This window comes from Pelodiscus sinensis, chromosome 3, assembly GCF_049634645.1.
Source record: "Pelodiscus sinensis isolate JC-2024 chromosome 3, ASM4963464v1, whole genome shotgun sequence".
Taxonomy (NCBI): Eukaryota; Metazoa; Chordata; order Testudines; family Trionychidae; genus Pelodiscus; species Pelodiscus sinensis.
In genome coordinates, this window is record NC_134713.1 from 22,900,371 (window position 1) to 22,917,786 (window position 17,416).

Genomic DNA, 17,416 nt, shown 5'->3' on the forward strand with positions numbered 1-17,416 from the left:
ATGAGAGCATGGAATGGTCTACAGCCAGTAGAATAGGGCTGCTCAACCTTTTTCCATGGTGATGCCCCCTTCAAATTGCTAAGAAAAAATCTCCAGGCCCCAGCAGGATTGGAGAAGGGAAACTTGGGGTTCCCAGCCCGGAGCACAGCTTTATTTCTGTTTTTGGAAGGGGGTGGGGAAGGAAGGAGGGAGGCAAAAGCTGGCTGGGTTCAGGCCAGTTCTGTATAGTGAGGTCTAATGAGGGCGTGCCAGTTCCACTGCAACTCACCGCACCAGGCCAAACAGCCTGTCTCAGCCAGAGAGGGACACAAAAAAAAAAAAGTTTCAAAATGAAAATACGACGGCAGGGAACACTTAGGTCAGGGGTTAGCAACATGTGGCATGCAGCAGAGACTATGGCAGGAGCTCAGTCACCCCTTTTGGAACCCACACAGCCGTGAGGCTTGGAACAATAGCTCCACTGCCTCCAGGCGCACAGGAGAAGGGGAGGTGAAAGAAAGACCCATCTTATATCCGCCCCCAGTGTCCCCAAGAGCCACCCCGGTTCCCCACCCACTTCCACTGGGCGATACAAGGACCCCACGCAGAGTAGGGACAGCTTCCCCACCGCTGAGGGATAGAGGCCCTGCCCTCCCCCCTGCCCATGCGCACTGCTGCTAATCCTCCTGCCCAGACCCCACCAGCATGCGGAGAGAGCGGAGAAGAAGGAAGCAATGCAGTGAGAGAGTCCACCCCCGGTGCCCCCCCAAGAGCTGCCCTGGCTCCCCGCCCACTTCCACTAGGTAGCACAGGGACCCCGCACAGAGCTGCGGGATTGAAGTTCCACCTGCACATGCACGCTGCTGCTCTATCTACCCCAGCTCCGACAGCATGTGGGGACCGGGAACAGCCTGCCCTGCCCCCAGGGCCTGGCCAGGACCATCCCTGAGCAGCTGCCACCGTGTGAGACGGGAAGGGGGAAATCTAGGGTGTTGAGGGCTATGGGGTGATAAAGCAGTGGGAGAAAGGGGAGGCTGGGCAAGAAAGAAGCAATGGGGTGGGGGAGTCTGCCCCAGTACCCCCCGAGTGCCACCCCAGCTTCCCACCTGCTTCCACCAGGTGGCACAGGGACCGCACACACAGCTGAGATGCGCCCCCTCCCCACCCAGTGGGAGGGGTGCGGTCATGGGAAGCGGGGACCGGGGTGCGGAGGTAATGGGGGAATTGGGAACTGTGGTGTGATGAGTCAGACTCTGAGGGTTTGAGGGTTTGGGAGTAATTTTTTTGTTTCTCTCATGGGGTCCCCAACTGATTTTCTCCACTCCTGCCATAAATAAAGAAAACATTGAAACCTTTTGTGTGGAACAAAATAAATATTTTACTTTATTTAAAATGAAGTTTGATAAACTAACATGAGAAAGTTAAAATTCTTAATCTGTTTGGTTTAATTTAAATTTAAACCATTCTTCTCAGCTGCAGCATTAGCAAAATGGTTCGGGCGTAATTATGTAATTAATTATGAGTTTCCATTAGCAACTGTTGGGGTCTGCAAAAAGGTTTGCATTGAGCCAGGTGGCCCATGGACCAAAATGTTTGAAAACCACTGAGCTAGAGGGTGAGTGCTACCTAGGTTGTGGCTCTGGGACTGGGCGGTGGCAGGGACAGCTGAGGGAAGAAAATGTGGGGGGGGGTCCCCCAACCCAAAGCCACATTGGCCCTGGGTCCCTAGCAGGAAGGCGAGGGCGCCATGGACCAGACCCCAGCCCATAGGACCCTGCCTCCAGCAGGGCTGGATACTACCCCCACCTCTCCCATTTCCTTGACTCCCTCGCCCCCTCCACCCACTCACCACCCTGACCACAGCCCGTGTTGGTGATCCAGTATCGTGGCCTCCATAAGACTGGAGCTGGAGCTTCCAGGGGAAGCATGCGCACCCTGCTCCTTCCCCCCCCCACAGGGAAAGCCGGAGCAGAACCCAGGCAAGAGACCAAGCAGGGTGCACACGGAGAAAGCCCCGCTCAGGCTCGCAGGAGAGTGGCACGGCCCTGGGCAAGAGTTAAATCTTGGCACACCACTTCAGAAAGGTTGCCAGCCCTGACTCAAGTAAATAAAATATTAGAAATTGTCTCAATTAGTATGCACCAGGAAGAAGAGTCTAATTTGTAAATCACTTGTGTTTGAAAAAGTGAGAGAGAAGTTTTCAATAAATAGTCTGAAACACAGGTATAATAAAGGTAAGATTTCCTTTAGGACACTAATAATGCCCATCTTATGTTAGCAAACCACTATAGACCTTTAATTATTATGTGTGCTCAAGACCTTGTCTGGTTTTTTTACAACTCATTTAAAGATTGTAACATTAACAGCAATGTTTGAATACCATACTGGAGCTCAGGTTCTGATCCAATCCAGAAAGAAGAGTCACCTCAATTTTTCCTAAATGCATCTCATACAAAAATAATGTTGCTTAGCTCAGGAGACCTGACATGAGCATGGTTGGAGGCCATCTGATTCTGGTCTATGAATTACTTTAAGAAAAGCAGGTGCATTTAAGGAACACAAGGTTTGTGTCCGTGCCTAGGTTTAATTCTGCTAGTTTCCAGACATACAATTAAGTCTCTTGAAGGCTGTCACCACATAGTGAAGGACTGACACTCCAGCGATAGATCTTCCAGGTCTAGTGAAGACATGTTAATCAAACGCTGAAGGCACCCCTATCAACCGTGGTACTTCTCACTTTCACAAGGAGTAAGGGAAGTCAACAATAATGTCTCTCCTATGAACTTTCCACTGGGGGAGGGAGGGGAAGGGAGAGAGAGAGAGAGAGAGAGAGAGAGAGAGAGAGAGAGAGAGAGAGGGGAGAGGAGTCGGGAGTCAATGCAAGGTGTCAACTCCAGCCTCACAATTCACATAGGTGGAGTGGAGTAGAATATCTTGCATTGATTTTCTTCACCGGTATAGACCTGACCTAAGTTTTTTTATACTTAAGTGTCTCAATAGCTTTTTGCTTTGGGCATTATTACAGTAAGTTAGTATTACCATTCTTATTTAGGTAAGGCTGTTACTGTATGACAGCAAAGCGTATCTAATGAAAACCTCTCACCTCTCCTACCAAATGGGGAAGCTGACAAGGAAATGACAAGTTAGGATCCCTTTTTGGTGGGGGGGGGGGGGGGGGGGAGAGAGAACAGGGGGGGGATGACTAGAGATGCAGTTACTAAACTAATCTGGAGACAGAACACAATTCCTGAAAGCAGTATACATATTTAGATATAGGGCACACAGCTACAACTGTGAATTCTCTCAGATTTTTGGAGAACTATAGTATCTCCCTTCCTCAGAACTGAAATAACCAAAATTAATAAGTTTAATACAAAATTAAACCAGATAAGGCAAATAGTTAATGGTTTTCAATTTCTCTATCTGTAGGAAAAAAAACACTAGAATACCACAGTAGTTGGGCAACATACCAATCATTTCATTTGATCAGACTTACAGAAGCTTTATGGAATGCAGTTTGGACTATACAATACCTCAAACTATAAAATTTAAGTTAGAGATAAGAATACAACTTACACCGTTTTCCAGAATAGAAAGCTGATCTCTTGCAGCAACACCACCAATAATCAGGAGCTCTCTAAAACAGAATTGTAGGAAACTGAATTTTTGAAACTTTTCTATTTATACAGTAGACAACTTACTCTCCAGACTGTAAGTCTTGGCATATTCCGCAGAGTAACTAAACCAGATGACTTGGTATTTTATACACCATAATATGTACCTCAAGCTAGAGAGCTGCATTTAAGGAGATTACTCAGAGCTCTTCTTCAGCTCTGCATGAGCCTGAAAGCTTGTCTCACCAACAAGCTGGTCCAACAAAAGGTTATTACTTTACCCACCTTCTCTCTCATATCCTGGGACAAACATGGCTATAAACACTGAATAAGAGTGACAAATACATTAAACATTCTTATCCTTTCAAAAAAAAAAAGTATAAAAGATTAAACGTTCACTATATAATTTAATATGCGATATTTATATTCTCTGAAGTCACGAAATAAATGCCTCATGTATGTAGTGAGCTGTACATAAACTAATTTCATTTTCCAGATCTACAATTAAATTCTATTTTTAAATGTAGTATTGAATTTTCTAGTTTCTTCATTTGATCAAAATATTTTATAGGTTTAAAAAAAAAAAAAAAAAAAAAAAAAAAAAAAAAAAAAAAAACACACCACTACAGTGAAACCCCCCTACATAGTAATAAAATAAACATCCACATACAAATGACAAGATTTATGCTTGGATCACACTAGTGCAAAAGAAACATAGGCCTATAGAACTACAGGTTGGACCTCCCTGGTCAAGCACCTTTAGGATATGACAGGTCCTGAACCAGGGAGTTTGCCTGACTAGGGCAGGGGAATGCTGGCCTTTTGGATGCCAGCCACTGGCCTAACTGGTCCTCAGGCCTGGCTGGGCTTTGGCCCCCAGCAGGGCTGTTGATCCCGCTGCCACCAGCCTGGCAGAGCTCCCAGCCACTAGACCTCTTGCACCTTGGACTTTGTGGTCTAGGAACATCTGTTGCTGGACCAGAGTCTCAATTTAGAGAGGTTCAACCTATAGTTCATTTTTAAGAGGGGTATAGTAACCTGTAAAAAGCAAAACAAGGAGAACTTAAAGGTGACTATGGTATTTAATGCCTATTTTTCTTTAGCTGATGGTGAAAAGGTTGATGGTAGCCAGTTAATCTATATAATTAATATTAAACAGGGGAAGGAACACATGTAAAAATAGGGAGAGAATGTTTACCTATATTTAATTTAGGTAAGTTGGCAGAACATGATGAAATTCATATCAAAATAGTTAAAGAACTAGCTGAAACAGAGGACTGGAAAAGGACAAACACTGATACATGCTATAAAGAGAATAAAGACGACCCAAGGAATTGAAAGGCCAGGTCAGTCTAACTTCAATACCTGGGAACATGCCAAAACAAATAAAACAATTTATAAGCACCCAGACGATGAGTTTGAGGAATGATCAGCATAGATTTAACTGAAACAAAGTGTGCCGACAAACCTAATTTCCTTCCCCGACATGGTTACTGTACTGCGGGGAAGAAGACTAGTAGATGTACTACATCATGATTTTGGTAAGGCTTTTGACAGTTCCACATTACATTCTCTTAAGCTAACTAAGGAAAGATGGTTGCGATGAAATTACTATAAAATGAGTGCACAACTGGTTGAAAAACAACACGCTAAGAGTAGCTATCAATGATTTGCTGCGAGAGTGGGAATTGGCCTTAAAAAAAAAAAAAACCAACTGTTTCATGATCTATCCTTGATGCTGCAACTTTCCCCCAAACGCTACAATCTGCACCAGTGTCCATCTGCTTCATCTTGAGGTCACATGAATCAGAAGGCTGACTCTGAATTCATATAACCTATTTGCATGTTATGACATCATCCACACAGAAGGTAACTGGAACGTTATCTGGATCACGGACAAAATTTGGAGACATTACCTTAATTTAGGATTATCAACATTTTTTTTGAACTGTTTTATGTTGTTCAAAGTTTGTTCTGCTAACTCTCTGGACGGTTCCACAATTAATGCTTTTGGAGCATTAGGAAAGTTCTTTGTTTGAGCCACTTGTGCACTTCCTAGAAAAGAAAACATTTGCAGTTGAGAGAAAGTTAAAATTTCATATTTTTAAGTTAATTGCTGGAAATAAGATTTTTTTAAACTCGGGAAAAAAAAAATCTAGAAAACTGGGAATGCACTTTAAACCATTGCTATAGCCAGCAGCAACATTATTCATTTGCAGCTAGTCAATATTTTCACCTCCAGATGTACATTTTGAACTCAAGTGTATTTTTCCCATTCAAAAACAAATCAGACTATGACAAATGTTCATATTACCCTTATGGCATAAACCATCCCCTAGGAAAACTACTAATTCTTGAAGTGGATATCCTCTTACAAAGGTAGGTAAAATTCCCTTAAATTAGCTGAAAAAATGCTAACTGCTATTTAGTCTATGAATATCTAACTTCATGTTAATCTGTAGAGTGTACAGAGTTAAGACAAAGAGATTTGCAAAAGTGCTCCAGTTTGTTGACTACTGACTTTAGTTGAAGCAGAATTAGGTTAAGCATTAAGTGCCTTTAATAGGCAAATTAAACCAATTCAAAGCCCTTCTGAAAAAATCCCAGTTTACCTGGAGACTCTCTGAACGATTCTAATAGTAATCCCTCTCCCCCAAACATACCCGTGTGCTGCGATTTCACAACATTGCCATCTGGTGCTTTGCAAAGAGCAATAAAGCCATCTTTTGGTGGAAATTTAAAGTCTTCTTCGCCAAAGTTGAACTTCAATTCAGCATTCTGAAATAAAAGTTTCACAAAACATTTCAAACATGGTTGAGGAAAGACAATATTTATCTAGAATCACTTACATAAAACATTTCAGTGAGTCTGCTACAGGCCAATAGTAGAAACAAAAAAGCTTTCATCTTTTAAAAATACATTTCCCCAAAAGCGAGCTGTAAACATTGAACATGAATACATCAAACAACTTGTCTGTCTACTTCTTGCTTTTACTTGTGGGGTATTTAAGATATTTTTCTGTATCAATAGGTCTCCAATTTTAAAACTAGGGAGGTAGGCACCTTGTGAATATCAATATTTTTCCATATCCAATTTATTGAGTAGTACTGCCTTTTAAACCGCAGACTGAATCACATCTTTAAGTCTTTAACTACCCCAAAAAGTTCCATTAGAAAGGACTTAATACATTTGACAGACATCATATAAAAACTTTAATCGATTATTAAATAAAGTCACAACAATTGGAGAAGGTTACACTAATGCACCATTGTAAGATAAGGATTGAGAATTTAAATGAAAAAAGTTAAGATTCCTTGTCAAATTCTCACCCACATTAAACACAGGCACTTCTGGCTATTCTTTTAACTTAAAAAACTGAACCGTTACAGGATAGGCGGACAAATACTGAGACACTCAATTTTGCAACATGAAAGTTAAACGATTAATACAAGTTTGCTTTTATTTACCAAAGAAATAAATAAATAAAGCACATTCTCAACTGAGAAAAATTAAAAGCCTAACCCTTCCACGTAGTACTCCATTTCTACAAGAGGACAACTTTTTCAGCAGACGATCATTGCTAGAGTAAAGATTCAAGGGGCAGGATGGCCAATGAGGTGGAGATAGTAACTGAGGCAAGGATGAATACAATTTCATATAAAAGTAGTTACAGAATAGGATTAAAAAAAAACTGTAACAGATTCATAAGTTACCTTCAGAACACAGGATGCAAAAAGTGCTTGGCTTTTTATATGTGGTGGGATTTCAAATGCAAGGCCAAGGTCTTTCCCTGAGAATGCAATAAATAAAAAATAAAAATAAAAAAAAAGCCAATTAGAGTGAAATTAGTTTTTTTTTTTTTTAAGAAAAATCTGAAGTCAGAACTTACCATTTTTAGAGAACTTAATTTGTCCTTTGTCTACATCTAGATAGCATCCAACTGTATCATGCATAGTGAATTCCTACAATGGAAGGCAGATTGGGAACAGAGCATGTAGTTTATCTAATCAACAGCTTCAAAAGCAGCAGATATAGTTTTCAATTTGATTTAAAAACTCTTCTCTGAACAGCACATTTTTGTCTTGAAACTAAGTGTGTTAGAATAGACAGAATTGGTATTGTTACATACTTTGTTACAAGAAAGTTTGATTTCACATAATTTGTGCATAAAACCAAAAATGTATTTTGAATCACACATTCAGGTATGATGGACTTAAAGTCCATCAAATATAGATTACATCATCTTAACCTCAGTTTATGACAAACATCATACAAGCCTACTTCTATGACAATTTATAAGAGATTAAATACAGGTACAAACAAGAAATGGCACTGGACATTTTTCAAAAGATATTTGATGTAACACCTTCAATAATGCCTGGGTTACTATAAACCATTTCAAGTTTAGAAAGCATATTTTTATGTGTATTTAAAAAAAAAGCTGTGGACAGTTCACCAATAATTTTAGAAGTAAATTATTAAGACTGTTAAGCTCTTTGAATTCATAAAAGTTGCATAAGAGGATTTCATATAAACATACAAACTTCAGAAGTTAACTGCAATTTCAAAATAAGCAAAACAGAAGAGGCAAAAGCAGTTTTAATGGGAAAAAATCCAATTCCCCACTGAACAGCTAAGCTGCAAAAGGGTTAGAGGTCTGACTGACTTCACTATACAGGTACAGTGTGATAAAGATTGCCTTATTGCTTTACTTACTGCAATGTGAAAAACTTCTTAACTATTGGTCAATGCAATACAAAGTTCCCATCATAGTGTTTCTTAAAAACCCATAAGCAGGTCAGTTGTTGAGGCCAGTGGAAAAAGAGAAGTCCCAGAAATAAGTCCAGGATAGGAGACTATTTCTTCACCTGTATATAGCTGCAAGTATTAAGATGCAAGCCTGTTCGGTCAATACATTTGGGTAAATATAGCCCACATCTGAAATCTTTGTTCAATTCAATGCCTGGCTTTTAAATCAATTACAGATATAGTATGACATGGTTATTTAATTTCTAAAACCTAATACCATTCCTGTTAAACAGTTCTAGCCACTTACTGATTGAAACTTACCTCACCATAACTATCAAACTGTTTGTTATGTGACTTCTTTCCAGTTCCACCATAGCCAAAGCCAAATTTGTCAGTGCCTAAAACACAAGTTAAACAATATAATCGTTATTGTTCAGGTTGTAAGTCACAGATCCTTTCTGAGTACCATCTCAAACCATGTCAGTCAACTCTTTGGATTTCCATTATGCAAGGGAACAACACTTGCTCTAAAATAATTTTCATTGCTTTAGTACACTCTCAAACACCATCTGTTAGACGCATGTTAACTCTTCATCTACATTTTAATAAATTATGGAAACAGAAACAAAGAACCTGTGTATCCCCTTTGCAGTCAGATCTCTTCCTACCTCTTTAGAAGCATTTGGGTAAAAACAGCCACATCCCCATGGCCTCACTCTCTCTCTCCTCTGCAATCCTACTGATGTCCCCTCTATAAGCCCCATTAATGCCCTCCTCTGTTTGTTCTCTACAAAAGCGGTGTGCAAGTGCAAAACCCGTTTTGTTTTCCTGCCTCAGCGCCCGATGGGGGCAGGGGAAGTGGCATGGGAGCGGATTGGCACTTTACATTAAAGGGGACGCAACAAAATGTTCCCGGTGCCTTTTTTTTTTTTTTTTTGCTCAACCACAATTTAATTTTGAGAATTAAAAAGGAAGACTGGAGCAGGAGATTAGCTGCCCTCTGTGTCATGTAGACTAGATGAACTTCAGAATTTTGTATTTTATGAAAAAAAAAACTCACCCAAATCCAGTGAAGCCTGCATAGTGGACCACCCAATTCTGCACAAGCCCTGGTCATGACAGGATACTTCATAGTAATATTTTCCTTTAAAAAGAAAAAAAAAAAAATTTACAACATTTACATTTCAGTTTCATGAAGCCAGATCAGTTTGGTTTTTTCAAGAGAAAGATTGAAGACGTGTTCTGTACGATAATTAAAAACTAGACTTGAATATGCAAAAGTACATTTCTTCTGAAAGTCTCCCACCAATATAAAAACCATAGGCCAGCGTAACTTTGCCCAGATCCAGAGTGGCTATTTTGAAGGCAACCAACTTATCCTGAGGTTAGCTGACATGATAGAAAATCAAAGTTATTCACGATTCAGCAACTTTTAAGTATATCTTTTGAAAATAATCATCATTTTATAGCTACCTTTAGTCACTCCTTTAGTTGCTCTGCATCCATGCCATTCCTTTATCTCTCTGCTTTGGCAACACAGACCATCTGATCCAATTGCTGAACAAGACAAAACAATGAGAATTTAAACATTTCAGAGTAGCTCTCATACATGTTTCTTCTCTAGAGGCAAGACCAGAGATCTGAAAAGCAATTCTGCCCCCAAATTAAATCTAATTTAATTTATTCTCTATTCCTTCCCAATGAAAAAAAGTCACTAAATATTGACCAACTTCCTATCCATCATTTGAAAGATCACCATAATTCAATGATATTTTGTATTAACTAGACATTAACCACCATATTATTGCAGTCATTTTCAGATGTGAACAGGAACAGCAAGTGTGGCACACAACTCCAAGTATGTTGTACAGGTTGAACCTACCAAATCCAGGACTTTCTGATCCGGCAACATCCGTGGTCGGGCAGGGCCATAGATGTTGCTGAACCAAAGAGCGCCGGAGGTGGGAGAAATGCAGGGGTTGAGGAACCCTGTCTGGGACAGGTGGTATCTGGGGAGCTCTCTCTGCCCTGGCCAGAGAACCCCCATTAGCAAAGCAAGGTGGCTGGGGAGCCCTATCCCTGGCTGGGGAACCCCTGGCATTAGTGGGGCCACGCAGTGGCTGGGAGCTCCCACCCTATCCGGGGAACCCTCCAGCATTAGTTCGGCCATGTAAAGGAGAAGTCCCAGCCCTAACTGGGGAAACCCAGTTTGTAGCGGAGCTGTCAGCAGCTGGGCGGCCCTGGCCAGGAACTCCGAGAAACCCCCAGTGACAGCGAGGCCAGGGTGACTGGGGAGCCCCCCAGCTGAAGCAGAGCTGGTGGAGGTGGGTGGCCAGAATCCCCAAGGGCAGTGGGGTGATCCTGGCTGGAGAACCCCTAGCGTAGCAGGACCGCTGGTGGCCAGGTGGCCCCAGTCAGGAACCTAGGGAACACTCTCTGGCAGCAGGACTGGCAGCAGCCAAGGGTCCCACTGGGAATCTTGGGAGACCCTTGGGCAGCAGCATGCCGAAGCCTGGGAGCGGTACAGCCAGCAGGGGAGCACTAACCTCCCCTGGTCTGGCAAACTCCTTGGTTCAGGACAGCTCAGGTCCTGAGGGTGGGCTGGACCAGGGAGGTCCAACCTATATAAAAATCATTAGGGGCCTGATGGTTTTAGGGTGCCCTATATTGCAACTGTTAAGAAAACAAACAGTCATCACAACTTGTCTGAATCTTTATTAACATGAATTCTGTAAGAATTCTCTTGTCGGTTTTATCTATGCTTGCGCAGAATACGTGAACCCTCGCACACAGAATTATACATTCACTTAGCAAAGACAAATGTCAGCCCTGCAACAAGCATAGCATGAAGGAAAAAAAAATTGAAACTTGACCTAGATCAAAAGGAGCTAAGTTGGCAATGGACAAAATCAATACAGAAGTCAAGTGTCAGACTGAAGAGTTTACATCCTACATTTATACTGCTTTATAAAAAGTTATAGCACTTAACACTGCTGAAACACAGCAGATTAGCAACCTAAAGAAACTGCAATTAAAATGGAAACTTGATTCAGCCTTTTACAAAGATCTCATATGGAGAAATGCTCCTGGCTATAGCACATGCGATCATTCCTTTGAACTTCAATTTTAAGAAGAGTAATTTATAGATTTTTTTTAAACACCAGAATGCACCATTATAATGCTCTTGTCTCATCTCTGACATAACAGACACCAAAGATATTCACCTAGTCGTCTCCATATTAAACCCATAATTTTCTGTTTGAACTACAGAGTAAGTTATGTAGAAAGATATCCAAAGTATGTCTACTACACTTAAGATGCTACATAAGCGCTGCAGCAGCCAATGGGAGAGATTCTCTTGTCGGGGTAGATCCACCTCCTTGAGAATGATAGTTAGAAAGAATTATTTCATCAACCTTGTGCTTATCTCCATGGGGTTAGGCCAGCTTAACTAGATTCCCACTCCTGAGGGACATTTCACACTTCTGAGCAATTAGTTAAAGCAACTTAATTTGCTAGTGTAGACCAGGCCCTAGATTGACAAAAAAAAAAAACATTTAAATACTGGAGAATTCACCATACTCTTAGACAAGTTGTAGCAATGGTTAATTACTCATTGTTAACATTTTTCACCTTATTTCTAGTCTGAATCGGTCTATAATCTTCCAAGCACTAAAAGTTATTCCAGTAGATTTACAATAATCTGGCACCTTTTGGACCTAGGTGGTGCCGGATTACTAGATTTGCCAGAGAATCGGAAGGTCCAGTAAAGCAGCACGGCTTAACAGCTGGCCAGGACACAATCTCCCTCCCTCTCCCCTCCCCTCCCCTCCCCTCCCCTCCCCTCCCCTCCCCTCCCCTCCCCTCCCCTCCCCTCCCCTCCCCGTGCTGTAACCTGATCCTCCTCCTCCTCCCCTCCCCTTTCCTGAAGCAAAATGGTATTCTCCATACTGTAACACGATCCCACTCCCCCGCCCCACACCTTATGCTCTGTCTGGTTACAGCCAGCACCTGTACTGAGCAGTGGGCTTTTTTAATCAGCTGGTCAGGAGCACCTGGCATTTTGATGCCGGAGTATCGGGAGTGCCGAACAATTGGATGCCGGACTATTGGAGTTTTACTGTATGCTACTATTTCTTTTTAAAACCAGATTACAGAACGATAAACATTTGCTATCAGAAATCAGGCACTTTAGATTAACCACATCTCAACCTTCTCTTGGACAAAACTTAAAAAAAATTCTAAGCACAATTCCAAACCTCTAATAACTGTATCAAGTACATGATTAGTCGTTAAGGGGTTGGTGCGGCTCTGCCATTTAAATGTAGTAGGAGCCAAGCACGCAGGCTGTCTGGCTCCTGCTGCATTTCAACAGCAGAGCCACAGTGGAAGTAAGTCCAGAACCTGGTGCAAGCCAGGAGTGCTGCAGTCCTAGCTTGCACAGGGTCCAAACCACTGCTCTTCCTCCCCTGCCCGCCCCCCCCTGCACTGGGGGGGGGGGGGGAAGAGAACAGGCTTTTAAGCCAACCCCCCCAAAACACCGGCTCCTGCTTTCCCCTGTTATAGAGGCAGCAAGGGGGAGGAGGGAATGCAAGTAGTTGACTCGACTACTCTTTTACAGCCTAGTTCAAAAAAGAAGTACTAAAGATCAAATCGTATATTTTGAAAGTTTTCCCATGGACCACATCCTACCTGCTCTCTTTCTCAATCAGAATAAGGAGTCTATAAAAAACAGTCAAACTTACTTTTAACATTCTTAAAGGAACAGCAGAAATAAATAAAACCCCTACACAATACTCAGAAACATGCCTCCACTCCACCCCAGAACAAGTCCTACAGCTGATACCCAACAATTATAGATTTTGGTCAGAAACCTGGAGCCCTTAAAGTAGGTGAGTGAAATCACTGGGGAAAGATGAAGGCCTAGGCTGTTTATTTTGCAGGCAGAGAGGGAGAGGGAGCGGGAGCATATACCCATATTTACTAACTGCATATTACAATTTAATAATATTTGTTACACAGCACTAAGATGAGCACTTACCAAAAGCTGATCCTCTATCATATGGGTTCATCTGCCATTTGTTAAGCACTATTAAAAATAATGACCACATCAGAAGAAGTCAGTCAGTACAGCTAGCATTAAGTATTTACACCTTGCAAATTCTTAAGTCAATGGGATTTTGTTACACGGCCTTATTACTAAGGATGCTAAGAGTGGTTATATAACTGATCGTTTAACTGATACAATTTGTATCGAATACATGATTAGTTGATAAGGGGGCTGCTCTTCAGAGCCACAACAGGGGTAGCTCGAGCCGGGAATACTCAGTCCTGGTTTGCGCCAGCTCCAGTACCCACCCACGCTGCGGCTCTGCATTTTAAACGTAGTAAGAGCTCAGGAACTCTTACTACATTTACAATGCAGAGGTTCAGCAGTCCCGGACCAGCGCAAGCCAGGACTGCTCGGTCCTGGCTCTCTCCGGGTCCAGCAGCCCCTGCCCAAGACCAGTCCAGGCTGTGGGGGTCCCCCACCCCCATCTCTCCGCTGGGACTCCCACAGACAGGGGCTCCTGCAGGAGCAATCTCTGCCCGCAGTGAGTTTTGGCCCGCCATGGGCAGAGAATGCTATGCAGCAACCTCCCCTATTCTCTATCCCCCATACGCTCTGCCTATAACAGAAGTGGGGGAGGCAGCGGGAGGGAGAAAAGAAAGTGGCACTACGGAAACAAAGCTGGTGGGGGGTGGGGGGCACGGAGGAGGTGAGTAGTTGAGTATTCTACTCGAGTACCCAATAAGCTTATGCTTATCGGGTAGTCAAATGGTCGACTTCTTGATTACATCCCTACTTACTACATTTCAATTTAGACAGCAAGTTCTTGAACTGTTAGGCACAGATCTTGCAACCCTTCTGGCTTTATCATGACTTTGGCAATTCAAAATTCCTTGTTTTCAGAATATTTTCTGTATGCTGTTGCTGTATATGCTAAGTAGTTACTTTTCAAATAGCTTTCACTGTCTAAAGAAAATATCACTGAGTAGAATATTCTAATGTATTGTTCAAAGACAACTATAACATCAAGTTTCTGACTACAGGCAGTCCCCGGGTTACGTACAAGATAGGGACTGTAGGTTTGTTCTTAAGTTGAATCTGTATGTAAGTCGGAACTGGCGTCCAGATTCAGCCGCTGCTGAAACTGACCAGCGGCTGACTACAGGAAGCCCGAGGCAGAGTTGCTCTGCCCCGGGCTTCCTGGAATCAGCCACTGATCAGTTTCAACAGCGGCTGAATTTGGACGCCTGGGACAGAGCAGCTGGGGCGCTGCTGGGTAGGTCCCCGCAGCGCCGCACCTCAGCGCTGCGGGGATCAACCCGGCAGCACCCCAGCTGCTCTACCCCAGGTGTTCCCAAGTAAGCCGCTGCTGAAACTGATCAGCGGCTGATTCCAGGAAGCCTGGGGCAGAGCAGCTGGGGTGCTGCCGGGTTGGTCCAGTAGCGCCGAAGAGCGGCGCTGCAGGACCAACCCGGCAGCGCCCCAGCTGCTCTACCCGAGGCGTCGTCGTCGAGAAAAGCCTGGTCTGCTGGGGGGGGGGGGGGAGGAGAGGCGCACTAGCTGCGCTCCCCCACCCCCCAGCAGACCAGGGAGACGCGGTGGCGAGACCGCCGACACGCGCCGCGGTTCCGCCCGCGTCCTCCGTGGCTTTGCTCTGCGTCTCCCTGGTCTGCTGGGGGGGGTGGTTGAGGGGGGAAGGCTGGGGGGAAGCAAAGCCTCGGAGGATTCCGGCAGTGGGACAGCCGCGGCGCGTCTGGGCTTTCCCGCTGCCCGCGTGCTCCGCGGCTTTGCTCCACGTCTCCCTGGTCTGCTGGGGGGGGGGGGGGGGGCCTCCCCTCCAGCAGACCAGGGAGACGCGGAGCAGCTTTTCTCGCCCTCGAGGACGCGGGCGGCGGGACCGCGGCGCATCTGGGCATCCCACCGCTCGCGTCCTCCGGGGCGAGAAAATCCCCGTTTGTAACTGCGGATCCGACATAAGTCGGATCCGTGTAACTCGGGGACTGCCTGTATATTCAGAATGTACATATAGTACAATGTAAAGGGATCTTGTATTTTGCAAGTGTAAGTTGGCCATTAAGAATAAGTTTAACAACAAAATTCCATGGCAATTGGGTCTACAAGTCCTTTCCATGTTCATTGAAGTGGCTTGATTCTTAGACCAAGTTATTTCAGGAGTCCCGTGTTTTCCGCAATGCACTTGAACTACACCTAGAGCAACTGGGGCTCAAGTTGTAATTGGAGATTGAAAACTGTTGCAACAAACACAGCGAGAGCTCTGAAGTCACCCCTGCAAATCTCACTCCTGGGGATTTCTGACACATTTTGTATAACAGTATAAATAGGTCTTGGTTGAATAAATACCCAAATGCCATTTTTTAAAAAAAAATAGTTGTCATCTAACAAAAACGTGACAAACAGAATGATTTATATTCAGTTTTGACAACAGTTCAAATGCCACAAGAATTATGGAGTTAAGCAACAGTTACCTGCCCCACCAGTTTTGATGGTTGTTTTCCCCATTTTGCCTTCCTGCTGGTCCTTAAGAGTTTCATAAACAATCTGGATAACTGGGATACTGAAAGCCTAAAAAGCAAAGATCTTTTAATACTCAACACATAAAATGTTAAGCCAGAAAAGATACATTATGCATATAATAAATATGTTCTTCCAATCCTTGTATTTAAAAATCGAAGCAAGTCTAGTTTTAAACCATTTTATTTGTTAATAGAAATGTTTAATTCTTAGGAAAACAAACACTCCAAGACAAGACACAGCTAGCATATCTGAATTGTATTAGTCTAAATACTCTAATTAAGCTTGTTTACTTACACCAGTCTTTCCACTCCCAGTTTCTGCAGCCTGTGAGGAGGAAAACAGTTTTTCAGATACTAAATAATACATGTATACCATTTACTTACAAATGTGAAATCTATTCCCTTAAACTTATGCCTTCACCATTTTTAAGTTTTCTATAGTACACATCAGTATTAGTTATGTGCTTCCAGATAAATTAGATCTAGTCAGTAACATTTCCAGTTGATTATAATCAATTCTCTTCCTTGATTATAGAACTGCTGACAAGTGGATATTCGTTTGGTAAAAGAAAAATTATGTATTGATCTGGTTATGATGGAACTGTTCTCAATAAAAGGCCTTACAATACCTGATAAAGTAATCCATAAGACAACTCCCCTAAATGCAGCTGTTTAATTGCTCTCCTCCTCACTATAATGCCATCTGCTATGTACTATTTTTCTGACATTCACCACTCAAAGTGTCTGTTGCTCAATGCTGTTGTACTGCATGCATGTAATTTGTGAAGTGGTTTGGTGCCCTTTAGGATGAAAGCCACTACGTGTGTGTAATGCAGTATTATTAAAGATCCTTATGAGGAACTGTGCAGATTGGGAGGACAAACAATACTGCTTGTGAGAAAGTACTCCACTTTTGCATAACTAGATTGACACAGCTTAAATTTAGAGTTTAATCTTCATTTTAACTAGTTTAAAGGTGGGATGGAATGCTTAAAGTACAAAAAATTAAGAGCCCAAGAAAAAAAAATACCCCAAATAGTGGTGTATTAAAAGAGGACATATGTTATTTTCAATTAATCCATATTTTGTGTCCTTTAGAGGATATTAAATTTAAAAGGGCTGATACCATTATTATTGCTTTTGTTTCGCCATTAAATGTAAAGCTCTGAAAACATTAGTGTTTTTGAGTACACCATTATGTCTTCTAATGTAAATAAGTTGGCAGTATTATTGCCCACAAATGTAAACAAGCTTGTCTGTCTTACCTACTGGCTGAAGTAGGATTGAGTTGACCTGTAAGCTCTAAAGTTTTACATTGTTTAAAGGTATTACATTGTTTGAGGTTTTATTTTTGTGAAGAGTTACATGAAAGTATAATTCTACATTTATAAATTGCACTTTTATGACGAAGAGATTGAATTACAGCTGGGTTTCCTCAAACTTCAGTGCAACACGAGCCCTTTCTGAAAGTGGTTTCTTCTCCTGGTATT

At 42.6% G+C, this 17,416-nt stretch overlaps 1 protein-coding gene across 1 annotated transcript in view; it reads right to left on the bottom strand.

Moving 5' to 3' along the window:
• Positions 1 to 17,416, bottom strand: part of DDX1 (DEAD-box helicase 1) — a 46,415-nt gene that overhangs the window by 18,034 nt on the left and 10,965 nt on the right. The window contains exons 4-14 of the mRNA XM_075923471.1: positions 16,222 to 16,251; positions 15,879 to 15,975; positions 13,384 to 13,431; positions 9,816 to 9,899; positions 9,403 to 9,486; positions 8,664 to 8,740; positions 7,483 to 7,555; positions 7,307 to 7,383; positions 6,257 to 6,371; positions 5,510 to 5,648; positions 3,556 to 3,616 (exon numbers count right to left, since the gene is read on the bottom strand). Of these exons, the coding sequence (XP_075779586.1) occupies positions 3,556 to 3,616; positions 5,510 to 5,648; positions 6,257 to 6,371; positions 7,307 to 7,383; positions 7,483 to 7,555; positions 8,664 to 8,740; positions 9,403 to 9,486; positions 9,816 to 9,899; positions 13,384 to 13,431; positions 15,879 to 15,975; positions 16,222 to 16,251 (885 nt within the window). The remainder of the gene's footprint in view (positions 1 to 3,555; positions 3,617 to 5,509; positions 5,649 to 6,256; positions 6,372 to 7,306; positions 7,384 to 7,482; positions 7,556 to 8,663; positions 8,741 to 9,402; positions 9,487 to 9,815; positions 9,900 to 13,383; positions 13,432 to 15,878; positions 15,976 to 16,221; positions 16,252 to 17,416) is intronic.